General features: G+C 55.8%; 3 protein-coding genes across 9 annotated transcripts; 1 reads left to right on the top strand and 2 right to left on the bottom strand.

The window, feature by feature from the left end:
* The first annotated feature begins 2384 nt into the window (after positions 1-2384).
* On the top strand, positions 2385-10264 carry LOC102015992 (mesothelin). Of its 6 annotated transcripts, XM_013517948.1 has the most exons (18): positions 2990-3016; positions 3947-3991; positions 5090-5174; positions 5514-5557; positions 5818-5867; positions 6111-6231; positions 6693-6778; positions 6912-7041; positions 7128-7321; positions 7576-7666; positions 7739-7838; positions 8072-8250; positions 8347-8502; positions 8609-8751; positions 8829-8956; positions 9472-9566; positions 9780-9969; positions 10049-10264. In XM_013517948.1, the coding sequence occupies exons 1-18, from the start codon at positions 3005-3007 to the stop codon at positions 10135-10137; spliced, it is 1938 nt and encodes a 645-aa protein (XP_013373402.1). In that variant the 5' UTR covers positions 2990-3004; the 3' UTR covers positions 10138-10264. The 6 variants fall into 6 exon arrangements, with proteins under 6 accessions (XP_013373403.1, XP_013373402.1, XP_013373404.1 ...); XM_013517949.1 differs by lacking the exons at positions 2990-3016; positions 3947-3991 and adding an exon at positions 2385-2535; XM_005391605.2 differs by lacking the exons at positions 2990-3016; positions 3947-3991 and adding an exon at positions 4873-4983.
* On the bottom strand, positions 10063-20281 carry LOC102017168 (mesothelin-like protein). Its single transcript, XM_005391610.2, has 15 exons — positions 20028-20281; positions 18690-18810; positions 17529-17649; positions 15238-15323; positions 15001-15127; positions 14730-14920; positions 14344-14434; positions 14049-14190; positions 13396-13583; positions 13169-13324; positions 12892-13019; positions 11967-12097; positions 11789-11883; positions 11303-11561; positions 10063-10991 (listed from the first exon to the last, which is right to left on the bottom strand). Exons 1-15 carry the CDS (start codon positions 20068-20070, stop codon positions 10846-10848), a joined length of 2025 nt encoding a protein of 674 aa, XP_005391667.1. The 5' UTR covers positions 20071-20281; the 3' UTR covers positions 10063-10845.
* Positions 20282-23575: 3294 nt separating this feature from the next.
* Rpusd1 (RNA pseudouridylate synthase domain containing 1) lies at positions 23576-26673 on the bottom strand. Of its 2 annotated transcripts, none has more exons than XM_005391598.2 (6): positions 26492-26673; positions 25954-26219; positions 25700-25823; positions 25457-25559; positions 25243-25344; positions 23576-24857 (listed from the first exon to the last, which is right to left on the bottom strand). In XM_005391598.2, exons 2-6 carry the CDS (start codon positions 26133-26135, stop codon positions 24448-24450), a joined length of 921 nt encoding a protein of 306 aa, XP_005391655.1. In that variant the 5' UTR covers positions 26136-26219; positions 26492-26673; the 3' UTR covers positions 23576-24447. The 2 variants fall into 2 exon arrangements, with proteins under 2 accessions (XP_005391655.1, XP_005391656.1); XM_005391599.2 differs by having other exon boundaries at positions 25954-26143.
* Between the last annotated feature and the right edge of the window lie 10 nt (positions 26674-26683).

Raw genomic sequence — 26683 nt, 5'->3', positions numbered from 1 at the left:
AACAGCACAGGTGTGCTGTGGCAGAGAGACAGCTCCGGATGGAAGAGCCTGCCCCTGCCTGTTTTATCAGAATCCGAGGGCTTTGGGGTTTAACTTCTGCTTCAAACCTGGTAATGTTTCTTAATGAGCTCAACTTCAAATGACAGGAGAAACATTGCTCTGTACTATCATCATTCCAACAACTAATACTGTTTGAATAACAATGTGCTTTATGTACTTCCTATGTAAAATTAAAACTAAGACTGTCTTACTACTTTTTTTTTGCACTGGGGATTGAACTGAGAGCCTTCACACTGAGCCACAACCCCAGGCCCTTTTTTTAGTTTTTAGTTTTTTTGAGATGGGGCTTTAATAATTCATTAAGTTGCCTAGGCTGGGCTCAAACTCCTGCCTCGGTGTCCCATAGTTCAGATTACAGGTGTGTGCCACTACATTTGACTTCGGTTTTGTTTTAGGAGATACCGTCTCACTGTGTTGTCCAGGCTGCTCTCAAACTCCTGGGCTCAACTGATCCTCCTGCCTTAGGCCTCTGTAGCTGGGACTACAGGTGCACACCACCACACCCAGTTTAGTGGCTATATCTTTTAAATTTAAACTATAATTCACTGAAGAAAACACAAAGGACATTTCCACATTCTAAAATCCATTCACATGTGTGATGGAAGAGCGGACACCTACACCTGGACTAGAAGTAAGTACTCTGCCATGTGGCAATCTGTTGGTGTCAGGAGGGGTCCGGCAGTGCTCAAGTGCCTTCCAGGTGACAAGGTACATTAGCTGTCACCTGGTTCAGCCCTGACAAGTCAAAGTTTGTAACTGATTTTGATAACAAGAGACAATAACCTGAACCTCAATTTTGCTAAATGTTATCCCTCAAATTATATCATTTCCATGAACAGACCTACTGTATCTTACAAAATTTGTACTCAGTTTGTGTTTGTGTGTGTGGTACTAGGGGTAGAAGCTAGGAGCACTCCACCACTGAGCCATACCTCCAGACCTTTTTTTATTTTGAGACACAGTCTTGCTGTTTTGAGGCTGGCTTCCAATTTATGATCCACCTGCCTCAACCTCTTGAAGAGGTGGGATTATGGGTATATACTGCCATACTTAGCTTATATTCAATTATTATATTTTGAATTCTACAATAAAAGAGTGTGCCAGGCATGGTGGCACATGCTTGTAATCCCAGCACTTGGGAGCCTGAGGCATCAGGATTGTTGTGAGTTCGAGGCCAGCCTGAGCTACAAAGGGGGTTCAAGGTCAGCCTGAACTGCATAGTGAGACCATCTCAAAAAGACCAAAAAAAAAGGAAAGAAAATGAAAAAGAGTGGCCATTCATTTCCCATCATATAGTTTGACCAGTGTTTTTCAATTATTTTTCCCTTTCTATGGAAGGGATTAAAAAAATTCTCTGTTGACTTTTGTAAGTTGATTCTTTGTTTTGTTTTGTTTTGGAGACAGTCTCACTATGTAGTTCAGGTTGGCCTTGAGCTCTTTGAGCTCCCTGTGTAGCCTAGACCAGCTTTGAACTTGCTGTAATCCTTGGCTGTAAATTGATTCTTTTTTTTTTCTTTTTTTTTCAGTTTTATTTTGTACCTGGCAGAATTCTCTGTTACTGAGATTGGCTCAACTGCATATACCAGAAAACTTAGTCATGAACAAGGTCATAGACAGGTGGTTTTTTTTTTTTTTTGTACTGGGAATTGATCTCAGGACCTTGTACTTGCCAGGCAGGTGCTGTGCTGCTGAGCTGTATCCCTGGCCCAGAGACAGGTGCTTTGTATAATCAGCTCAGCAAATAGAAGCTATTGGAAGATTTTTGGTTTTGGTGCTTGGGGTGGAACCAGGGCCTCATGCATGCTAAGCATTGTGGCCCACTGAGGTGGACTGCGGTGCTGGGCCAGTCCTGGACCAGTTTTGATTCCCTTCCACCAACCTTCACCTGCTCATTTCAGAGTCATGGTGTTGTCCACACAATATTAGCTTGAGTTGAGAAATGCACCCTGCACCATGGCCTGTGCCCCTGGGAGCTGTGGCTGGCTATGTGGCTACCACGTAGACTCTGTGGCCTGCAGAGCTCACCATGGCTCAGCCTGAAGACCATACCCTCACTTTGCCCTGTGACTCAGGCCACTCTGCTCCCTCAGTTTTTCCTCCTGAGAAATGGGAGTATAAGATCCCACAAAGCCTGAGCCTAGGGCTCTCTCTAGCTCCACCAAGATGAGGACCAAGGCAGCCCTCCTCCCCCAGCAGCCCAGGCATGGCCCCACTCCTGCCCCTGTCTACAGCTCCTCCTAAAGGTCTCCACCCACACATTCCTGCTGCATGAGCAGCTGCCTCTCCCCCTGGCTGCAGCAGGGAAGCCTCCTTAGTTGCTCTGGACAGCCTGGGAGACTCTGGTGTCTCTATACCCCATCTCCAAGTGTGGAAACTGAGACCAAGTAGGCTCAGGCTCTCTTGTCACCCAGGTTTGGCAGTGACTCCAACTGCAGGTCTGGCCCAGACCCTGAGAAGAGGCCACTTGGACCTCAGGTACCTGGGGCTATGATGGGCACTGGGACACCTCCCCAGGTAGCCCAAGTGGGACACCCCTCCTGCCGGGCAGGCCCACTCCCACTTTCCTATCTTCCTTTAAAGAGATCAACCGCACTTGCCAAGAACTCAGTGACCCACACCCTGTTCCCACACATGCTTCCCGCTCTGCTTGACTTTTCCTGCCTCCTGTGACCTGCCCTCCCACCCAGGATCTGTGACCCGGGAAAGTCCCTACCCCTGTTTCCTTGGTGGTGCTGAATCTGCCCCTTCCATTGGGAGAACCAGGAGCTACTCTAGATCAGCTTTGCAGGATGATGGGGGTGAGGGACTTACGGGGGGTCCCAAAGTGAAAGTCAGACAAGAGCCCCAGGGCATTTGCCTAAGGGCTCCTCACGAGCCCTTAATCACCACAAACACCCAGGCAGTGAGTAAAGGAGCATCTCATGGATGGGTCACTGTGAGCCCTATGTCCGTTGGGGTGAGTCCACTGGCCATTCAGGGACAGAACCTAATCTAGCTGGGGGATGGGCGGGGGCCCACATTTTCTGAGACTAAGCTCAGTGCCCAGGCCCATGAGGGGCTAACTATGGCCTGATTAATGTGAGCTGGGGGACAGGGTCTAGGTCACACGTGTGTTCATGTATGTATGCATGCGTGGGAACGGGTATGCTGGAAAGGTGTGGCAGACGCCTACACCAGCACTGCCTGGTACCTCGACCCAGCTGCCCTGGGTGGGAGCAGGCATAGGGCTCAGGCTGGTACTGGGACCTGCCAGGGGAGGGACCAGCAAGTCCCTGCCCAGCCTGTAGCCCCACTCCTGCCCCCTCCCCTGCTGTGCAAGGGGAAGCAGCAAGGACCTTTCTCCCTTGCTGTCTTTAGGAGTAATTTCTGCTCTCAGCCCCTGTGTGGTCCTGGCCAGCCACACCGCATCTCTCTGCTGAGGGTAGGATCAGATGGCTCTGTGTTTAGTCCTGTCTGTAAGCTACATTCTTCCCACCCAGCCTCACCGAGCCCTGACCTCAACAAGGAATGTGGTCTGGCTTCATTTTTTACCACTTGAGGGCCAGACCTTGGGTCTTGCTGGACTTGGGGATCAGGCAGGCAGGCTGTAGAGTTAGACAGTGTCCTGCAGCTCCCCACCTGCCCAAGTAGGAACTGGCCACTGTTCCCACAGACAGGGCCACTTCACTTTAAGAGGCTTGTACCTGCTCAAGCCCCAGATCCACCCCGGGGGATTGTTACCATGACAGGGCCCAGCATACAGTAGGTGCTCAGTAAGTGCATGGATAGTTAATGAGCAGTGGAGTCTGGATGGAGACTGTTCCTAGAGGACACAGGGTAAGGGATGGAACTATCTTGGTGCCTGTCCTGGGCTACCTCACCAGGACCATGAAATTGGTGTTTTCAGAAATCGTGCTGGACAGGACACCTGGGATGTGGCCCCATTTCACATGTAAGCTCATGTATACTGTTTGAGCTGAGGCAGACTTCACCTGGACCCTACCTATGCTCTGGACTCCACTTGCGGTGGGCTTGGACAGGAGGGAGCTACAGCCATCCTGGGTGTGGGTGCTGGGGGTCCCTGGGCCATATGGGGTCGAGATCGTGTCCTGCTTCTGGGGGAGACATGGGTAGGACTTCTTGCCTGTCTATGCCTACCTTGTCTCCTGTTCTCTGGCTGGGGGCCTGGCTTTCTGCACCTTGCTAAGAGTGTGGCAGCCACAGGCACCTCCCTCACCTTGTGGGGAGGCCGAGGGGATGTCACCTGGAGGCCTTGTAGCTCCCAGACACCCTATCTCCAAGCTGCCTCAGACAGCTCAGATCAGTGGATAGGTGACTGAAGCATGGGCGTAGGAGGGACCCTTGATTCTGAGCTATGGTGAGGTACACCTGGGTCTACACCTGGGGTGTACCTGGGGTGGGGAAGAGGCCCTACCCTGGCCCCAAGAGGACAGTACTTCTCCAGGGAGGATGCTCCAACCATGCTGGCCACAGGTTCCCAAGCTCCAGTCTGGGGACCCCCAGGTTGCCCACATCTGCACCTGAAAGTAGGGTCAGAGAAGCCACGTGCCCAAGGGGTTAGAGGAGGGCATTGCCTTTCAGCCCCTCCAGGTTTCCCAAAGCCCAGGTGCCCGCAGTGGAAGGGACCAGAAAGGGCCAAGCAATACAACCCCAGCGTGAGTTGCTCAATCCCTCTGCGCAGGGGAAAACCAAGGCCAGTTTGAGTGGGAAGCAGCCCTGCTCCCTGGCGGTAACCCCGCCCTACCCTGCCCTGCCCTGGGATGAGAGCTGAGGAGGGGTGCCTGCCCCAGAGCTCATGGTTGGGGGCTGGGCTGGCTCAGACCCAGACCCACCCGGCCAAGGGCCTCTTCCTGAGGGGTGGAGCTGGGAAGTCTGCAGAGCAGGGCAAACAGCCAGATGCTGCTTCAGGTGCCCATGAAGAAGGTTCGACTAGAGCTCCCTGGTCCTAGAGGCCCCTCACTGTGTGGGGACAGTGCTGGGTATGAAGCCAGGGAGATCTTGGGAGCATCAGAGTCACTATCCTTCACAGACCATGGCCTTCTCAACAGCTCGACTCCCCCTGAGGTCCTGCCGGATCCTTACCCACAGCAGCCTTCTGTTGCTCCTCAGCTTGGGTGAGTCCAGAGCTGTTGTCTGCATGGTATAGGACTAGGGGGAATGGAACCAAGGCCCTTAGCAGGTCAGGCCCTGGGGAGAGGCTCCCTGACCCTGAGGACTTTACTTCTGCAGTGCGCAGGAGACCCAGTCCCAGGGAATGGGGGTCTGAACACAGTGGGGTCCACTCAGACCCTGTTCCCAGTCATGTGGGCCAGGATGGCATGGGGCCCACACCTTGCAGGATATACGTGGGGCTGGGCCAGGGAGAGGCCTGCCTTTGTTTCCTCCCTCCTCAAGGTCTGGCACACCTTGGAAACCCTGGTCCTCCCCTCCATTCTATGTCCTCTACTCTGCAGGGTGGGTGCAGCCTTTGTGGGCTCAGACAGTTATGACCCAGCAGGTGAGGTCCTCTGGGGAATGGCAGCGCCCTCTGGTTCTGGTGGAGGTCTCGGCTTTTCCTGGGGGTGGGGGACATGCACAAATCTACCAGAGTTCAGAGGTGCCCACTTGCAAGGGTGTGTCTGAGCCTGGAGGGGCTGGATCAGGAAGCAGTCAAGCCATGAGCCGAAGACATGGTCCCAGCAGGGAGCTGGGCTGAGGGAACAGCTAGGCCTGAGAAGCTCCTGCCCGGGGAGCCATCATCCAGGCCCTGTTCCCCAGACGCCTAACCTCCTCAACCCAGTATTGGCCAGCAAGAATGACCTTGCCAGGTAAGTGCAGGACCCCATGTCCCTCAAGGGCTCTGGGGGGCTTGAGTCATGGCCAAGTCTCATGCTCAAGTTCCTGAGCCTATGTCCCCCCATGTCCTCCGTGCCTAGCTGGGACTGGGGTTGGGGAAGAGATTGCCCCTCCAGAGGATGGTGGTACTTTGCCCTCCAGGGTGTGCATAGGGTCCACTGTGGGGGTGATGTGGGGGCAGGGAAGCCCTGTACATACCCCTGGCCTGCCCCCAGCCTTGACCCCAGCCTCCTCTGTGACTTCACCTGTACGGAGGTGTCTGGCATGAGCATTGAGCGTGCCCAGGAGCTGGCCATGACCATAAGGCAGAAGAATGTCACTCTCCGGGTGGATCAGGTCAGTCCTTAGTCGGGGTAGGAGAGGCTAAGGAGTTGGTGGCCTCAGGGCTACCACACTACTGCTCACTGAGGGTTTCTCCCTGGCTGTGACTCTTCCCAGAGCTCCTCAGCCACCTGTCTGACCATGAAGGTACCTTTCCCCATTTGGCTCTAGTTCTCTGGGGGCAAATCTGAGATGACCCTGCTGTCCCCTCCTAGAGCATCACAGCCACCCTGGTAGCTCTGTCCCCCAAAGGGTGTAGGAGGCAAGATGTGGAGTGGGTGAGCCTTGGGGTGGGGAGAAGGCTGCCGGCCAGCACCTGTGTGCTTGGTGCCCCAGCAGGGTAGCTCTCAGAGGAACAACTCCACGTGAGCAGGGCGTGGGGCCAGTATGGGATGTGTGGGCTGGGATCAACCAGGGGTCCCTGGGCCATCTTTAGGCCCAGAACTTTCTGAGCTGGATTTCTGGTCTCCTGGCAGCTACACTGTCTGGCACTTCACCTCTCCAAGCACCTCGTCCCCAAGAACCTGGACAGCTTTCCAGTGGATATGTTGCCCTTCTTCAAGTAGGGACACCCTCCAGGCTTGAGTGCCCCCTTCCCAAAGCACAGGGAATCGGTGGCTCAGATGGGCCAGCCCTCAGGTAGGGATGTGTAGTAGTCTGCATGGCAGGCCCCAGCACCCACCCTCCCTCTGCAGCCCAGACTTGTTCATGGGGCCCCAGGCCTGTACCCAGTTCTTCTCTGGCATCGCCAAGGCCAATGTGGATGTGCTCCCGCGGGGGGCTCCTAAGCGGCGGCAGCTGCTGCTTGCAGCTCTGGCCTGCCAGGTACTGGACGGAGCCTGGGACAAGGCAGTAAGTAAGGAAGGGGCTTGGTGGTTCCCCAGAGATGCTGAGGCCTATTGCCTATGCAGGGTGTGCAGGGGTCTCGGGTGAGTGAGGACAACGTACAGGCCCTGGGAGGCCTAGCTTGTGACCTGCCTGGGCACTTTGTTGTCAACTCTGCGGCAGTTGTCCTCCCCCGGCTGGCAGCCTGCCCAGGGCCCCTGGACCAGGACCAACAGGAGGCAGCCAGGGCAGCTCTGCAGGGTGGAGAAACACCCTATGGGTGAGGAGGGGTGTCTGGGACTTTGAAGGGTGCTCGGGTTGGTTGTTCATGGGCAGCTGTGTCTGAGGGAATCCTCATCTGCATTGGGCAGCTCAGGGTCTCCTATACCCTGCTGCACCATATCCGTGTCCACCAGGGTCCCCTTCACAGCACCTCTGCAGGGAGGTACCCAACTCTGGCTCTACCCCCTGCCTTCTCTGTCTGGGGCTGGACGCAGGGGGCAGTTCTTGAGCCAAGCCCCTGTATCTGGACAGCCCCGCATCAAGGTGGTCGGTCTCTACATTGGATGCCCTGCAAAACCTGCTGGCTGTGCTGGACCAGTCCATCATACGTACCATCCCCAAGGTGAGACCTGGTCCCAATGTGTGTATGGAGCCACTGGGCCCATGCAGCTGAGCCACCCTGTCCTGTCCTCAGGGGGTCACGGATGCCTGGCTGCATCATACCTCCCAGGAGCCATTTGGGCAATGGCCTGAGCTGACCACCATCCTTGTGAGGCTCAAGCGGAGCGCAGAGGGTGAGCTCCACACCCTGCTGGGCCAGGCTGCAGTCTGGAATTGGAGGGTCTCACCTGCCCCAACCTACAACCCTTCCTGGCTCCTCAGTTGGCTCAATCATAACCTCATAGAGTGGGCAGAATCGCCCCATTTTGCTAGTGGCTAAACTGAGGCTCAAGGTTTTGTGGCATTTATGGGAGGAAGGAGGGGTTGAAAGGAGCAGCCTGGCCCTTGACACCCACCTGTTCTGCAGAGAAGGTCTGTCCCCCAGGGCGGAAGCCCCAAGTGGTGGAGGAAGACCTCTTCTTCTATGCTGACTGGGAACTGGAGGCCTGTGTGGATGGTGCCCTGCTGGCTACACAGATGGACCGAGTGAATGCCATTCCCTTTACCTACCAGCAGCTCCACATCTTTAAGCGCAAACTGGATGAGGTAACTTCTGCTGTGTGTTCCTGCCTGCTTGCTGTGCCCAGAACTCCCCCAGTTGCCAGGGAGGGTCTCTGAACCTCACAGTCACTTCCCCCATAGACCTACCCACAAGGCTACCCTGAGTCCCTGATCCTGAGCCTGGGCCACTTCTTCCACCTCATGAGCCCTGAGGACATTCAGAAGTGGAATGTGACCTCCCTGGACACCTTGAAAGCTCTGCTCAAAGTCAGCAAAAGGCCAAATATGGACACTAAGGTGACCACCTGCCTGAGGGGAGTGTCTGGCATGAGGGTGTCCAGCTGGGGCTGGCAGGGGTACATTGCTCCCTGCCCCAAGGTAGCTGAATGACTTCCTTCCACAGGTGGTCACCCTGACTGCCCGCTACCTGCAGGGGAGTGGCCAGCTGGACAAAGATATTCTGGATGCCTTGGCTGGCTTTTATCCCACCTACCTGTGTGCCCTCAGTCCTGAGCAGCTGGGGTCTGTGCCTGCCAGGCTCCTATGGTGAGTCTGGGGGCTCTGTCAGGCAGGGTGAGTGTACCGAACCCCCCTACTCACTGCCTGCTTCACTCCACTTCTAGGGAAGCCAGGCCTCAGGACCTGGACACATGCAACTCAAAGCAGCTGGTCGTTCTCTATCCCAAGGCCCGCTTGGCATTCCAGAATGTGAGCGGGTTAGAGTACTTCAAGAAGATCCAGCCCTTCCTGGGTGAGCCAGGGTGCCAACATATCCCTTATAGGCCAGTGCCGCAGGGCAGCCTGTCCCCTGCCTCTTAAAACATGTGAGAAGCTGTGAATTCTAGCCCTGCTAGGGGACTGATCCTCTCTTGCTAAGGGGTCAGGCATTGGCCAGGCAAAGCCAGAGTGGGAATTTCTTAGGAGGAAGGGAATTGCTGGAAAGAATTCTGGGCTTTAGCCAGGCCCAGTGGCACATGCCTATAATCCTAGCACTCTGGAAGACTGAGGCAGGAGGAGGGTTGAAAGTTCAAGTCCAGCCTGGGCAATTTAGTAACTCAGAACGGTTTCAAAATAAAATTAAAGGACTGGGGATGTAGCTCTGTAGGAGTACACTCTTGGGTTCAATCTGCAGTACAACACACACACACACACACACACACACACACACACACACTCACGCACTCACAGTGGGCTTCCTGTAGCTGTGATGAGAAGACTACCGTATGAGGTGAGGTCTGGAGCTTGGGATCCTTTCTCTCTGAGCAGGTGGGGCCTCCATAGAGGACCTGCAGGCCCTCAGCCACCAGAATGTAAGCATGGACATGGCCACATTTAAGAAGCTGCCAGTCAAGGCTGTGGAGGTAAGAGGGGCGGAGCCTCAAGGAGGTGGAGTCTAGTGGTGGGCGGGGCCTTGGGTGGGGCCCTTTGAATCGGGGCCAGCTGGCAAAGCAGGAAGTCTGGAGGGAGCCAGGCAGGCATCCGTGTGCCCAGGAGGCATGTGTGCTCTGTGCATAATGGAGACCCAGCGTCCAGGACAGCCTGGAGCCCCTGATGACTGCCTGGTGCTCTGGCAGCGGCTGACCGTGGCCGAGGTGCAAAACCTTCTGGGACGGAACGTGGCAGGCCTGAAGGCAGAGGAGAGGAACAGTCCTGTGAAGGAATGGATCTTCCAGCAGCGGCAGGAAGACCTGGATATGCTGGGGCTGAGACTTCGTGGTGGTATCCCCAATGGCTACATGGTCCTGGACCTCAACTCACGACGAGGTGGGCTGGGGCAGCCTGGGGGCAGAATTGCTACCCATGGAGGTAGGGGGAGGGTCTGAGTTACCTCCTCTCCATGCAGAGGCCTTCTCTGGAGGACCCCACCTCCTTGCACCTGGACTTGTGCTGGCGTTGACCCGGGCTGTGCTTGTGGCTGGGACTCTGAACTGAGGCTACCATTCCCAAAGCCCCTGGCCCCTGCCCATTGTGGAGCTCCACTATGTGGGAGCAGGCCCACGTGATCAATGTCTGGCCCAAGGACATTTGAGCTCAATAAACAGTAGCCCATCCCTCTGCAGACAAGCGCTGTGCTGTTCCAAGGACCAGGTGGGGATGACTCTGGAGCTTCTTGTAACCTGTGAACAAGACTGAGTTCCCCCTCCCACCGTTTGGAAGATGGGCACGAGGGTGTGGCTTCAAGCCAGTGGGGGCTATCTGAGGCCCTCCTGGTGGGCTTGCTATTGTCCCCAAAGTGATAGTAGTTCTGTTCCCAAGCCCCCAGCTGAAGGGTGTCTGGAGGAAGGTCTCTGTGCTCCTACTAGGGCCCAGGAAAGACACGGGCAGCAGACAGCTTTATACTTTTATTCAGATCTACGCCCAAGGACAGTGAGATCAGAGCTCTACCTGACTCCAGTTATCCTGGAGAGGGCCTGGCCTTGTCCTCACTGCCAGCCTGGGCCTGTGGCTAGACAGGTCCCATCGCCTTAGAGATGTTGGTCCTGGGAGCTGAGGTATGTGGGACCAGACCTACAGACCTTCTAGGACAGGGACACCACAGGTCTCCTGGGAAAGGGCTGTACCTTGTCTGGGCAGGCAACCAGCTCCTTCTAACAGCTCTGTTTATCTTGTATGTGATGCCCATGGAGCTGGTCACCATGGTCAGAGCTGTCTGCAGTGGCCAGGGTCCTGGTGCTGCATGATCATGCCACATTGGGCCTGGAGGTGCCCAAGCAGTAGTAGCCACAGAAGGCTGGAGGGTAGGGCCACTGAGAGGGACAGGTATGCCAGGTTGACTGGTGGGCTACCTAAAGAGGATGAGATGGGCCCCTCAGTCCCGGCCAGAGCCTCTCTGAGCTGGGGAGGACCAGCATGGACCTCCATCTATGGAAGCTCTTCCACGCCCAAGAGGGATTGAGGAACTTCTCCCAGCCCCACTTTCTGCTGTTTGTCAGGGTTAGAGGGGGCACTTGTGTCCCTAAATGGTTCAGCAGGCAATGAAGGATGACACCAGTGTCACCCAGAGGTCACTCCAGAGGCAGATGAGAGAGAAGGTCTGAGATAAGAACTGGAAACAGCCAGAGGCCTACAGTGGACAGTGAGGGGGTGTAGGCTGTACCTGAGGTGGAGGCTGCATTGATGTTCCCTGACTGTCTGGAGGGTGTGGCCAGATGGGACACTGGGCAGGTAGTGCTGGAGAGTCTTCTGGTCGTTTGGGCAGGGGTGGCACTGGCGAGGTTGGTGTCCAGGCCCAGCTCACCCAGGGCCGACCTGTTGAGGCTGCGTAGCCAGGAGCTGACAGTCGGATGGCTGCGGGCCTTCTGCAAGTCCCCAACATTCTGGCCCAGCAGCGTGGTCACACTGCCGACACTCAGACACTGTGAGGGAAGCCAGAGGGCTGTGGGGGAGGGGTCCAAGGGAGAATCCTTTGAGATCAGTGTATCTCCCAGGACCAGGCACTGATGTGGATGGGGGTGGGAGCAGGGCCAGCCTGGAGAGGGACAGGGGCCCACAATGGTTGTGCTACTCTGACTGTGGGGCATGCAGGCCTGGCACCCAGGGACCTGCCCTGCCTCCTACCACCTGCCAGATGCTCAGGCCCCACCTGCAGCACGTGGGGATTAAGGTTGGTGAAGGTGTCAATGTCCATGGAGATGTTGGCCTGGGCCAGGTGCTGCAGCTCCTCCATGGGGGCACCGCCTGTGGGGGCAGTGGTGAGGGATGAGGGTTGGGAGCTTCTGGGGAGCAATGCTTCTGGGGACCCATGCAGGGCAGGGTCTCACCAAGGTATGGGCGCATGAGGCGGTAGTAGTCAGCTGTGGTGCTGGTGTTGCTGAAGGCCTCTCGGGCCTTGGCAAAGAGCACATTCTTCCGGCTTTGAGGGCAAGAGGAGAGGTCCGGGGCCCCAGCCAGCCTGGAGGGTAGCGAGTGTTGATGAGCAGGCTGGGGCCCTATGACCTCCACACTGCTGGGGAGGGGCCACTTCCCCCAAACTTCAGCTTTCCTCTTGCCCTCTATCCTGGGTTGAACAGTACCCCCTTCAAAATTTGTGTTCACCTAAAATCTTTGCCCACCTGGAACCTCAGAATGTGACCTTATTTGGAAACAGTGTTTGTGGATAAAATCAGATTAAACGATGAAGTCAGATTAGAGTAAGAAGGCCCTAAATCCAGTGCCTGGCTATCTCATGACAACAGGAGAGTTGAGTTTTTTTGTTTGTTTGTTTGTTTTGGTCTTTTTGAGACAGGGTCCTGCTATGCAGTTCAGGCTGGCCTTGAGTTCACTTTGTAGCCTAGGCTGGTCTCTAACTCACAATGATCCTCCTGCCTCAGCCTCCCAAGTGCTGGGATTACAGGCATGAGCCACTACGCCTGGCAACAGGATAGTTTAAACTGAGACAGGGAGGAGCCACCAAAGATGAGATGGGGCCTGCGGGGACACATATGCAGGCCAGGAAACACCAAGGCCTGGGGGTAACAGTGGACCTCAGGCCAGGAAGGACCCTCCCTGCAGGTCTCACCCTGCATTCTTGGTCTCCAGTTTTAGAGAATAAATTTGTTGTTTAAGACACTCAGCCTGTAGTACTTTGTTATGGTGGCCCTTAGGAACCATACACCTCCAATGGCCTGGCCCAGACCGTATTTCTCACTTGAGCCTCATTTTCCCCTTGTGACCTTTGGCAGGTGGATGGCTGGCTGGGCAGCTCACCGGAACTCCGAGGGCTGGATGGTGTAGATCTGCCTGGGGCTCATCCAGCAAAGGCGGGAACCCCCAATGGCCAAGAGTAGGGCACCAGTGACCATGCCATTGTGGTCCAGGAATCTCTGGAGAACTGCCTGGGGGTGGGGCCAGGGTCAGCAGGCTGGGGTCATTGGGGCCAGGGTCAGGGGACCAAAGCCAGGGGGGTTGGGGTCAGTGGGGTTGGCAGATATCTCTAGGGTTGGGGGTCTGTGGGCCAGGCTGACAGACAGCTCCTTGTCCTCACCTCTGTCTGGTTCTCCAGGGCCACATCCGAGGCCAGCAGGGCCACCACAGTGTCCCCAGAAGTGATGTTCCACTGGCCTATCTCAGCACAGGAGTAGAGGTAGACCAGCGAGGTGATGAGGTGCAGCTGGTCCTCAGGCACGCCATGCGGGTAAATCTGGGGCAGGTGGTGGCATCAGTGGCCATGCCCACGCCCCTTCATACCTGCCTGCCCTGCCCACCGCACACCTGAGTGAGCTTGGCCTTGACAACACGCTGGCACTCAGCAGGCAGTGGGTGCTGCAGTAGGGGATCCAGGTTGGCGCTGAGCACGCGGTTGCCCAGGCAAGACTCCAGCTGGGCACAGTCATAATGCACCAGGAAGAGGTCGTCCTGTAGTGTGGCCGCTGTGATGTTGCCACGAATGCAGGATCTTCCTGCAAAACATGCCGATGACTTAGAGGTCATCTTTGACCTGTGTTGAGGGCCATCTTTTTTCTTCTTTCTTGGTACTGGGGATTGAACCCAAGACCCTTACACTGAGTTACTTTTTTTTTTGGTACCGGGAATTGAACTCAGGACCCTGTGCTACACTGAGTTATATAGCCCGCCCTTTTAATTTTTTTTATTTTGAGACAGGATCTTGCTAAGCTGCTAAATTACACAGTCTGGGATTGAACTTCCTGCCTCAGCCACCCAGAGTGCTGGGATTACAGGTTTATGCCACTTCATTTGGTTTTGGAGGGCCACCTTTGACTCTGATCTCCACTTCTGACCTTAATCATACTTTGACTTGCTCTGCAATCTTGACCTCTAACCCAGAGCTTGGTCCCAACCAGGCCAGGGTGGGGAGTCCAGACTCGGGGAGACATAGCATCCCAGCCCACCGTGTCCACACTGACCTGTACCTCGCTTGGGCCTTGAGGACACTGAGCTGGCCTTGGACTCCAAGAAGCTGGTGACGAAGCGCCGGGCATCAGACTGGCTGAGGTGCCCCACCCGGCAGGCAGCCACCATGCTGCGAAAGAAGTCCAGGCCCACAGCCTGGGAGGAGAGGCTTGGTGGCTTCATATTATGGAACAGCCTGGCTCCTTGTCCCACATTCAGGCCTCAGAGTGGCCTCATGCTTGGACAGCCTGGTCAAAGGGACAGCTGGATGCATTCCCATCTACATGTACCCACCCCACCCCATTGTACCTCCTGCACCTGTTCCCACAGGTGGGGGCTTATGTAGGTTGCCAGGGGCCCCAGGGCCTGCAGCCCCTCCAGGTTCCAGGAGCCGGGAGTCCTAGTGCAGAGGAAGGGAACCATGTCAGGGTCTGGGGCAGCACCTGGCCTGCAGGAGGAACATCCAATGGGTTCTCAGGTGCACTCAGCCCCCTGGAAGTGTCTACATAGTTCATAGGTTCCTCAGCAACCCTGTGTCCACAGCCTGCAGGGACAGAATGAGGCTGACAGCCAGGGTCAGAAGTCAAACGTCAGCAGGACTAAGGACACCAGTGACCTCATGAGCCCAAACCCAGGCTGCCACTCATTTCATCTCAAGGAGGAGAGGTGTTAGCTTCACCCAATGCCTCACCCACCCAAGCTGGGTTCTCCCACTGGCCAGGAGGGTGTTGAAGGCAGTCTGCTGGGAGGTGCTCAGCCGGGGGCAGCGTAACAGGTTCTGCAGCACATGGGAGTCTGCAGTCACAATGCTGGATGCATCCATGTCACACACCAAGACCCCAAGGAGCCCCAGGTCTGAGGCACTGAGCTGCAGGTGGGGTCCCCCCTGTGGGGACAGCAGACCAGTGTTAAGCAAGAGGCCTGGATCCATGGTGTGGCTGTCCCGTCCCCATCTAAGGTGCCTACCAGGCAGGCCAAGGCTGTATGCCGCAGGGCAACCCTCTGGTCAGGCAGGTTAGCCAACAGCTCTGTGTTCCCCTGGGCTGCGCGGCGGGTGAAGGCCCGGCAGTTGGCTTCCCTCACCTGGCTCAGGCTGCAGGTAGGTGGGAGGACATAAGGGAGGCCTGAGCCTGGAAGAGGCAGCTCAGCCTGTGCTGGCAGGATATCCTGAGTGACTGAGGAAGCTATGGGGTTGACACTCACTTGTAGAAAAGCAGGAGGTCTGGTGGGTGGAGTGCGAAGTCATCCTGTAGGCTGAGCTGGGAGGCAAGGTTGGCCAAGCAGCTGAGCTGGGCAAGATGGGCAGCGGTTACTCTCTGTCCTGTTTGGCCCCAGACCCCTCCTCAGCAGAAGGTTTCAATATTCACCCCACTAATTGAAGCACATGTGTGAGAAAGTTCTAGGCAGCTCAGAAAAATGAAAAATCAGATGGAAGAAACAAGGCCTAAGAAAGCAACAACCAGACAGGTGTGGTTGTGTGTACCTATAATCTCTGCACTAGGGAAGGCTGAGGCAGGAGGATTGCAAGTTCAAGTCCTGACTGGGAAACTTAGCAAAACATTGTCTCAAAAACAAAAAATAAAGAACAGAAACCAAAAACCAAAAACCAACCAAACAGCTGGGTGTGGTGGTGTTCGCCTGTAAACCCAGCACTCAGGGGGCTGAGGCAGGAGGATCCTTGTGAGTTCAAGACCAACCTGGGCTACAAAGTGAGCTCAAGGCCAGCCTGAACTGCATAGAGACCCTGTCTCAAAAAGACAAACAAAAACACCCAACCCCCCAAAAGACCAACCTGGGCTACAAAGTGAGCTCAAGGCCAGCCTGAACTGCACAGAGACCCTGTCTCAAAAAGACAGACAAAAAAACCCAACCCCCCAAAAAACCAAAAACAATCCCCCAAAACAAAACCAAACAAACAAAAACCATACCAGGGATGGTGGTACATACCTATCTCAGCACTGGGGAGGCTAAAGCAGAAGTATCACTGTAAGTTCAAGGCCAACCTGGGCTACACAGTAAGTTCAAGTCCAGTCTGAACTACATAGACAGACTGTGTCTTAAAAAAAAAAAAAAAAAGGCTGGGGATGTAGTTTAGTGCAAAGGTCCTGTGTTTAATCCCTAGTATCCCAAACAACAAAACCCCCAAAACCTAACAATCCTAATAGACATAAACAGACCAACTCTGCAATTAAAAAACCAGAGATTTTCAGATTAGATTTACAATAATTCAGCTCTATGCAGTTTATAAGGTACAACTAAAGAAAAAAATCCTGGAAAATATTAACTATAAGTCAGTGCTGGCAGGTAGATTACTGCTTCCATCTTTAATGTGTAGTAGCCTCTTCAATGACCTACTTCCCCTGTGTGAGCTTCCAGAGTGTGTCTCAGGGAAGTGGTCCATTTCATCTAAACTATTACATTTGTGCACTCAGATGTTCTTTTATTACCCATAAGCTCTGTAGTGCTGACCCCTCTTTCACTGCTGATATTAATAATTTCTGTTTCTTTTTCCTTTCCTTCAGCTGGCTAGGGATGTATTGATCTTTTCAAAGAAGCTTCTTTTGGATTTGATTTCCTGTTTTTAGCTTCACTGACTTCTGCTCCAGTTTTCACTATTTCCTCTTGCTCATTTAGCCTTGGGTTGCTCCCCCTCCTCTAACATGGAGTCTTGGACAACTGTTTTTGTTTTTGCTTTTTGTCTTTTTGAAACAGAGTCTTGCTGTGCAGTTCAGGTTGGCCTTGAGCTCACTACTGGTCTCGAACTTGCAACGATCCTCTTACCTTAGCCTCTCGAGTGCTGCGATTATGGGTATGTGCCACATCTAGGATGACTGATTTCAGAGTTTTTTTTTTTCTGCTCTTTTGAGACAAGGTCTCGCTATGTAGTTCAGGCTGGCCTTGAACTCATTATGTATCCCAAGCTGGCCTCAAATGTACAGTGATTTTCCTGCCTCAGCCTCCCAGAGTGTTAGGATTACAGGTGTATGCCACCACTCCTGCCCTTTCCTTTCTTCCTTTTAACTCAGGGATGGATGATGCCTGAGTCTGTTACAGGGTCCAGGTGGGCTCTGCTGGCCTCTCTCCCAGTTCAGGGCCTTGTAGCCTCAGTCAGGGCAGAGACCATTGGTCTGGCAACCCATCAACACATGAGGCCTGGAAGCTTGGAGGAAAGGGCACTGCATACCAGGAGGCTGTGAAGGGGAAGCAGATGAGCTTTGTCCTCATCAGGAACAAGAAGCAGAAGCAACTGCAGGCAAAGTGGCTGAAGTGGCATACGCTACACCACAGTGCTGCTGCAAGAGGAAGAGCCCATCTTAGAGAGACCAAACTCCCTGTCCTGGTGGGGCCACTGCAGAGCATACCCAGGTGGTGTTGAACCTGGCTGACTGGCCGAGCTGTGAGCTGGCCATCTGTTCAGAGGAGCTGCCTACCCGCATCCCCCGATCCCCTCCAAGGCCTGGCTTCCCCTTCACATCTCCTTCCACGGAGCTTACCTGCCAGGCTTGGAGTGGGACGTGCTGTGATGCCAGGCTCCTGAGCAGAGCAGAGAGCTGCTCCCGTGGCAGCTGGCCAGCTGGCTGGCACCAGAAATCTTGCAGGAGGGCGGCATTGGCCCTGAGCAGGAGGACAAGGCCATAAGAGACCACAGAGCTGTTAGGGGAAACTCCAGCAAGGGCAGATTTGTCTACTTTCCAGGGAGTGAGAGGTGGAAGTGGTTTGTCACATAAGACTCCTGCTCTACTCACTCATTCCCTGCCTGAGTAGCCTGTGTGGGCCAAGCTCTCTGCTGCACGAAGCTTATGTGTGCTCAGGTGTCCATCTGCTGTGGCTCCTGGGCCAGGCCCTGACAATCCCGGAAGGCTGCTGAGGGGCCTAGAGGCACCTGCTGAGTGGCCACAGCCTAGGCCACTGGTGGTGAGTCTATGGCATGTGAGCCACAGTGGGCTGTTTGTTATTGAAAACTCTAAAAGTTTCGCCATCACTGGCCTAGGCCATCTCTGAGCCCACCTCAGGGTAAGACTGGAATAGCATGTCCTTATAAGAGGGGTCTCAGATGGCCTTAGCCTGGGCTTGGTTGGTCCCACGTGGGACCCTGGTCCTGCCTGACTAATTGTTTCATTAATTGATTGGTGGACCCATCAGTGACTACCAGATCCTAGGGAAGAAGAAGAGGCCAAGCCCAGAATGAGGCTCCTGGGTAGAGACAAGAAACAACCAAGCTGGGGGATGGGCAGGGAGCTGAGAGGACCTGGGGAGAAGTGATGGCCTTGAGGCTACTACAGCAGGTGCCAGAGCTGGGGTCCAAAAGCCGGGAGCCCCAAGGGCAAACTCAGGCGGTGCTGGCCAAGGTTGTAGATTTGGCTAGGCCTCTGGTATACCTGTCTGGGGAGCAAGCTGGACGATGGCCTGAGGACCCATTCCTGAACTGTAACTGAAGCTAGACATGCTGGGTCACCTGGGGCAAGGTCCTGTAGGTCAAAACCTAGGGTAGTGGCCCTCCCTCCCAAGGCCTCAGATCCTTGGATGTGGTCCCTCCCAGAAGAACATCACGGGCCAGCCCAGGATCAGAACCTCCTCCTCCTCCTTCTCCTCTTTCCATGAAGCAGCCACAGAAAACACTGGATTTGCAGGAACACCTGCCCCCCCGCACTCACCTGGCCCACGGGTCGACCTCGCTGACATCCAGCCCTCCCTGGAGGACGCCCTCAGCCCGGGGACTAGAGCAGTGAGCAGTGAGGGACAGGAGGAGGGCGAGGCCAGGGCTCGCCAAGGCACCTGGAACAGAGTGGGCTCTGAGGGCTCAGTGTCAGGGTGAGCATGGGTGCCTTTGTCCTCTGGGGTCTGTGTAAGGACCCTTGAGTCCTGATTGGGCCTGTGACCCCTACCACGGCCACTGAGTCCAGCGGGAAGGCCAGAGGGGACTCTGAGAACTATGCAGGCTCGTGTACACAGTCTGGCCCTGCAGGTGGCACAGGTCGGAGTGTAATCCTGTGTGCTGATGTGTGCATGTGTGTTAGCTCTGCCCTCCAGCCAGACCTCCCTGCTGTGGTTCTGTCCTCAGTCTGAGCCCTGAGACCCTGAGTCAGGGGTGGATGTTAACTCCTACCTCATTCCAAGGCCCTTAGCCTCTGCAGTGGGGTGCAACAGGGTCTCTGAAAGGGACTCAGGAAGCCTGGCTTCTGTTTTGGCCTCGGAAGCCTAGCCCACTAGATTGGATTTGCGTCCAGGGAGCCCCATCTCACTGGCCCTGGGAAGACCATTTAGCAAAATCTCCAGCACAGAAAGGGCCCATGGATGGGGGTTGGGCCTGGCAGATGCTGCACTGGCCAAGGTAACTCTCTGTGGGTCCTCAAACGCTGGGTCTATGTCCCTGCTCTTCTCAGGAGGACAGGACTGGGCTGGATGTCTCTGGGCTCTATCACCTCTCCCTGCCTAGGGGGCTGGCCTGTGTTGGGACTATGAGAAAAAACTCTTCTTATGTCCTTCTGGCTGGGCCAGCAACCCCTGCCCTTTCCATGTTACTTGGGATTGAATCCAGGGCTTCCCGTATGCTTGGTAAGTACTCTGCTGCTGAGCTTTACCCCAGCCCTTTCTACTGTTTTCATTTTGAGATAAGGTCTTACTATGTAGCCCAGGTCATTCTCAAACTTGCAATCTTCCTGCCTCAGCTTCCTGAGCCGCTGGGATTACAGGTGTGCGTTACCATGCCTGATAGGCCATGGGTCTTCTGTTCCTTCTGGGACCCCAAGGTCCTTACAAGGGCTGTGTTCACAATGTCTCTTTGTACCACCCAGCTAACCCTTTGTGCTAGGGGAATCTGCCTTCCTCCCCTTTCTTTGGGGCATATACCCCAGTTTGGGTTCATGAGGATAGGGTGGCCAAAGGACTGAGCATCCTCTGCCTCTGCAGCTAAGCGTATGGCCCTACCATGTGGGCCTACTAGACTCCCAGATGGCCCAGGGCACCCTTTCTGCAGGGAAGTGTCATCTTACCTACTCTGGGGCCTTTGGCAGAGCGGCAGCAAGCACTGGTCATCCTGGCTGAGATGTCCCTGGGCAGGAAGACAATAGGATAGCAGGCAGTAGGTCCAGGACTAGATGGAGAGAAGGGAGGTGAGGGATGTAGGCTGGCTTCAGGGCACAGAAGGGGAGATATCCAGTGTCACGCAGGATTCTTGACCCTGGGTGGGGCCCCAGTACATCTATCTGCTTGCCTTTGGGAGGGAAATAATCCCACAAACAAGCGTCAGAATGGGGAGAGACAAACTGCAAGCCCAGCCTTTCTTATCACAGGTCGGGCTCCGGGGACCCGTGCTACAGCAGTGTCTCCAATTAACAGATCTCTTACAAACAGTGAGTCCCACAGGTCCTGGGGGAGAGGTGCCCCCTCACCCAGCAGCCCAGGTGCCTGCTGTCTCCTCTTCACGACTTATACACTAGCTCTATCACTGGAACCTGGGACTTGGGGACCCGGCCAGGGCTGCTGGACAGGTGTGTACCGCTGGCTCCTCTAGGCACAGTGAGCACAGTCTGATGGCTTTGGGCTCGCTTGGACTCAGAAATCTACAAAGCTGAGGGGAGGATAGAGAGGTTGTCACCCCTGTGCCAGGAGCAGAAAGGAGACTCAGAGAGACTCAGCCTCCTCTCTGGGGATGTCCAGTGACCAGAAGTGCAGCCAGGAACCCTGGGGCCCAGCTGGCAGGCCCACCCTGCCCATGCCTCTCACCTGAGCAGAAACACTGGGTAGAGGAGATGCTGCCCAGGCGTTGGGGACAAGGCTGCTCCTGGTCACGTGCAGTGGATAGAGGGAGCTATAGATCAGGTGCTGTAGATGCTGCGCAGCTCATCAGCCCGGGAGTAGGGGTGGTGTAGTGCTGGGGCACTGGGGGCCCTACTTGCCTCCATGCCTTGCCCAGCAGGCTGCACACAACTGCTCTGACTGGTAGGCCCCAGTGACACCTGCCAGACAGCCTGTGGGGAGGGGCCTAGGTGAGGGCTGGGGTGCTGCTTCATCATTCCCAGGGGCCCAGCTCAGCGGATGCCTGCTTCCTAGTCCCAGGGGGACAGAAAGCTGAGCTCATGGTTGGCAGCTGCCCAGCACTGCCCCATTCTGTGGGCCCAGTCCTGGGCGGCTATGATGCTTAGGTGGGTGGGATGTGAGCAAACCTTTGCCACAGGTGCCAGTGTCTGTGTGCACAATACAGGTACATCTCAGTTCACATCATCTGTGTGTCCTGGAGCTTATACATACCTGTGCTTGTGTTTCCCCAACATGAGGCACTCATGGACCAATATGGTAGCTAGTTGGCCCTTCTGTGGGGATGGATAGAGGCCTGGGCAGGTATGAGCACAGGCTAGTGGGTACAGAGCAGAGTGAGCATGCAGAGGCCCATGCTTGGGAGAGCCCAGATACACACAGCCCTGTTCCAGCTGATGGCCCTGCTCAGGCCTCTGACAGTTGCAGCCATGTCAGTCCCCCGGCACAGAGTGGGATGGCTTTGCTGGGAAGGACTCGTAGGGCCCAGGGGAGGAGGTGAGACTGCAAGAGGGACTTCCCTATTTGCTGCCAATGGTGCCTAAAGAAGCTTTTCCTGGGCCAAAATGGGTAGGCATGGTTACCTCAGGTTGGCCCTGGACCATGGCCTCAGCCCTGGCCCTCTACCCAGCTATAGTTCTCAGGGTTCCAGGGGCTCACGCTTCTATGGTATAATGATGTAGCCACCATCTGCCTGTAGCCCAGGATACTGGGTACCAGCAAGTTGGGCTGAGTCAGGCCCTGGAAGTGCTGATGACAGACGAAGGCTCCAAGAGCCCTTGGACAGTCCCCTCCAGAGCCTGGAAGCATGGTCCAGGGCCCCGACAGGGTGGCCTAGACGATCCAAAGCCTCATCCAGCTCAGGATAGGGCTCGAAGGGTCCTTTAGCCACCACCACTACCAGCATAGCAGACAGAGCAAGTGCCACAGCTACACTGGGCAGAGGTGAAGGGCATGTGGCCTGGAGGGGCCAAACTCTGGCAGCAGGCTTGGGGGAGGGTCCTGGAGAGAGAGGGCAGGCCTACCCTGAGCCCTAGTACTTCCTGGGAGCAGGCCTTGGCTGTATAAGGTCTTAAAATGGCTCTGGACGCTGAGGGGTCTTCGGGGATGGGGTGTTAGGTGGGGTCTATACAGTACCTCCAGAGCCCAGGGCAGGCTGGGGTGAAGGTAGAAGATGGCCTGCCCATTATGGGTCTGGCTTCCAGGGTAGCCTTGAGTCCAGGCTGGACAAAAGACCAGAGACTGAGAGCTGTTTGTGAGACTGCTACATCCTGTCACAAGCTCTTGTATTGGTTTATTAAACCCACTCACAGCCCTTAGGCAGCAATAATCCTGGTTTTTCACAGGAAGAGACAGGGCTCAGAGAGGCTGAGTGAGTTGCTGGAGGCCACACAGCAGGGAATACTGGTGCTTGTGCATGCTGGGCAGGTCCTCCAGCACCTTTGCACACATTTCCTGTGGTTCCCTACCTGGAGTTCCTTGTCTGAGGAAACTCCTCTTCTAGGAAGCCTTGTTCCACATCCTGCAGAGCTTGTCTACTCTACAGCCAAGAGGTGAGGGGCAGATGGGCCAGGCAGGGATGCTGGATGTCCCTGTCTATTCCTGCAGAGTGCAATATAGGGGATACTGAAGGTGGTCCCACCTGCTATTTGCTTGTTTTTTTCCCCAAAAGGGAAAATTTGAGTTTACAAGTGAGAGCAGCTGCTGGCCTTGGTGACATGTGAGGTCAGGCCTCAACATGGCTCAGCTTCGGGACTAGGGAGGCCTGGCCAACCTTTTGAGATGCTTTAAGATGGCTGTGTGTAAAACCTGGGGTCCACCAGGGTGCACAGTAAACCAGCCCCTTGGAATACCCATGGTCCACAAACAGTGGACTATGTAGCCTTAGGGCCCTGCTGATCATTCTACTAGGAAGGGGTGCTCAACCCCTGAGCCCTTGAGAGACACCCCTCATGAGTACACACTGTGCCTGGTGGAAACCCAGACTGATGTGGCTGACTTACTGCCCTCCTGAGACCCAGAGGAAGCAGGGCATGAACCAGATCACCTCAGGTGGGAAGACAGCTAAGGGGGAGTGTTTTGGAGGGGGCACACCCTGAGGTGGGGTCTTGGCCTCCCTAAGAGGCCAAGGTGAGGAAAGTGGTCCAGGGCCCCAGAAAGCATCCCCTCTGGCCCTCACCATCCAGAATTGCTGCTGGGACCTTGCCCAGAACTAAGGCAGGCAGCTCAGGAATACACTTCTCTCACAGAGCTGATTCTGAAAGCCAGCTCCACGACCTCTGTGGTGCACACCGTAGACCCACAGGGGACCCCAGGTGAGAGTGGCTGGATACCCTGATGCCTCTGACTGGGAGGCTGGGCTACCTGGCTTCTGCCCCCAACAGCCCAGCCTCAAGGGCCCAAAATCACAAGGCCTGTAGGGAGGGCTGGTCAGCAGCCAGGACCTTGTGTATTGTGGGCCCTGCTGGATGGGCTAGAGCAGAGATCACTGCACTCATGGTCACTCTTGGCATTGATCACTGAACATTTATTCCAAATCGTATGTCCCAGGTACAGTCAAGAGCATGGTATTATTGTGGGGAAAAGAGAAGGGAAGGCTGGGGTGCTTCCTAAAGGCAGAGTCTGACACCATGTGGTCATGTGGGAGCCAAGCAGGTGCTGCTGTAGTAGGAGCTGCAGCTAGGGCTCAGGACCCCAGGAGCCCCACAGAAGCACAGAGGTTGGGTTTGAAGGGACAGGCCTCTGCTGATGCCCCGTACAGCCCCATGCATCAGGGCCAAGCACTGAACGCAGGCAAAGGAGGGCAGGGCCCAGGGCAGAGTCCAGCTAAAGCAAAGGCCTGAGGCAGGCAAGGCCTGGCAGAAGACAGGGTGGGACTTCTGGAGAGGATCTGGCCAGGCTGCAAGTTAAGAGGATCAGAGGAAAGTGGAGTGCCGCAGGACACAGGACTGGGTGGGCCTGCAGCCAAAGCTCAGGTGAGGAGGCCTCTGGGTGAGTGGGGCTCTAGAATTCACCTGGGGCAAAGACTGGCCAGATCCTAGCTCTGAGGCTACCAGCTAGATGGCCTCTGGTAAGTCTGTCAGATGAGGCCACAGGGCAGTGATGGGTAACCTTTTAGAGCATTTGATGATAACAAACACCTGGCTGTAGCACATATGCCAAAGGTTCACCACCACTGCTAGGGCGAAACTTTGGAGCCACAAAGCTGATCAAGCAGGAAGAGTCTGTTTTGCCCAGGAGACACTGGGAAGAAGGTCCCCTAATCAGGCATCAATCCCACAGCTTAAGAGCACTGATCTCCAACAGTCATGCCTGCCTGGCCCTCTGCTTTCCCTGCTAGCCGCTTGCCCAGCTGAGCCCAGCACCCCACAATGGCCCTCAGTTGTCTGGTTCTAGTGTCCACTCTGATAGCCACTGCAGGTAGGATGTTTGTTGAGCCTCGGTCTCAGGGGGACCCCAGCCTGGTCCAGGTAGGGGTACGGAGGGGTTACAGGGCCCAGGGTCTCCATCCATGGGTCCAGGGTCAGGGGCAGCCCGCAGGGCCTGGACAAGCTGGTCAAGAGGTTGCACCAGGGTGTGGGGGCACCAGCAGGCATCTAGGGTGGACAGGAAGGGGTCTGGCGTGCAGGCCTCCACACACTCGGCCAATGTAGGGATGCGCAGGTAGAATGCGTGCAGCATCATGCGGAAGGGCTGGTCCTCCTGTCCAGTGGCCTGCCCATATGTCAGATCACCCACAATAGGGTGGCCGAGGGCACTGCAGTGTACACGCAGCTGGTGAGTCCGGCCTGTGGGACAGGTGGAGGTCAGGCTAGGGCGGGTAGCTCTAGGCCCACATCCCACCCAGCTTATATCACCTCCAGAAGGTTCCCTTGCTGTAGCCTTGGAATCTCATAGCTATCCCTTGGGATGGATCCCTTTGTCCTCTATTATATGTGAGATATCAAGGTCTAAGACAAGAGTCCATTCTGAGTTTGCTCCTGGTGAGGGCTGAGCCAGGGCACAGTTGGTGCTGCTGGAGACTCCAGCAAAACTCTCCCAGCAGGAAAAGAAGCCAGCAGACCTTATCATTGGCTGTGTCCAGGTACTCAGGTAACCCAGGTAGGCCACAAGGTTTCTGTGCCTCAGCTCACTTCCTTACATGACTGGAGCCCTCCCCTGTCCTGGACACACCTGTTAGTGGCTTCAGCAGCACTTTGGATACAGGATTGCCGTCATATAGCCCATGTTCCAGGACCAGCAGCTCTGTGAGACTTGGCTTCGGGTTCTCGCAACCTGGGTGTAGGGGCAGGTGTATCATCCCCTGCTGGGTTGATCCCAGATGGGCCAACTCCATGCAGGGTCCTTGCTGGATATGGGCCCTGGCCCCCAACCCTGGCCATCATACCCTGTGTGCCCTCGATGCACATGGTATGCGTCCGGCCCTCCGTGCTGTTCTTGCCAATGGCATAGCTGACTGTCAGCTGGCTCTCCTGGATGTGGCCCCGAACCTGCCAGGTAAGGGGTATCATATGTAGCTCAATGGGCCACCCTACTGCCATTAGGAAGCCTGCTTAACATCAAGGTGGCCATGTGAAGTCTGTGAAAATAGGTAGGAGTCCTAGGCCCCCCTCTCCCACTCCCCCCTTACCAACGCCAAGTAAGCCTTGGTGACACGCCGCTCCTTGAAGCACCTGTAAGCACTGCCTGCGGCTGCCTTGTTCAGGGCCACGCACAGTGCCCCGCTGGTGGAGAAGTCCAGCTGGTGGCAGAACCTGTGGAGGGCAAAGAGCAGTGATACCCAGACACTGTTGAATGGTGAGCAGTGCCCCCTGGCAAAGTTCAGCGTCTCAGCGACTTCCCTCCAATGGCTGCTATTATGGGACACTTGTGTAGGTCACATACCTGAACCCGTAGCAGGTGTCAGGGTCAGCCAGCTCTGGAAAGCGGTGTCGGAGCTGTTTCTGCAGGGTCAAGGTCTCCCGCCAAGTCTTGCAGTCAATACGCAGGTCCCAGTGTTTGTTCACCACCAGGAAGTCGTTGCTCTGGTACACGATGGACAAGTTCTCCACACTGCCCGGCTCCATGGCAGGGCCTGCCGCGAGGGTGGGAGTGAGCCCCAGGAGTCCGAACTACAGCAGCATTCTGCATTTCAGAAGGGATGTGTGCGCCTGCAAGGTGGGAGCCCTTTCTGTCTCACTTCGGAGAAGGGAGGGAAAGGGACGCGGTGGCGCGCTCGGAGGTGGGGGGTTAGTCCGCCTTGCTCTGTGCTACTTCCGATCTGGGAGGAAAAGCAGAGCTGTGGGCCTTCCCTAAGTGGACAGAGAGCAAAAAGAGGTGCCACCCAGGTCCGCAGCGGCCCTTGGCCCCGCTTGCGCGCGCCCTAATGGACAGATCCCGGCTCCGACAGCCTCTCGCACCTCTGTTCCACCTTAGAACTGACCTGCGGGCTGTCCGCGCCCTCCGGGCCCAGATGTCACATCTGACAGTGGCTCCAGCCGGTGTTCCCAACCCCGGCGGGGACCCGGGTACCTGCGCGCCCCGCCTTCGCCCCGCCCACTGCCCGCCTCGCCGCGGACAAGCGGCTGTGCCGGCCAATGGTGAGCGCTCCAGGCCCCTGCTGCGACCACTGAAC

This window comes from Chinchilla lanigera, unplaced genomic scaffold (assembly GCF_000276665.1).
Source record: "Chinchilla lanigera isolate Chin_1 unplaced genomic scaffold, ChiLan1.0 scaffold00041, whole genome shotgun sequence".
NCBI lineage: Eukaryota > Metazoa > Chordata > Mammalia > Rodentia > Chinchillidae > Chinchilla > Chinchilla lanigera.
This window is presented reverse-complemented; position numbering and strand designations above follow the sequence as displayed.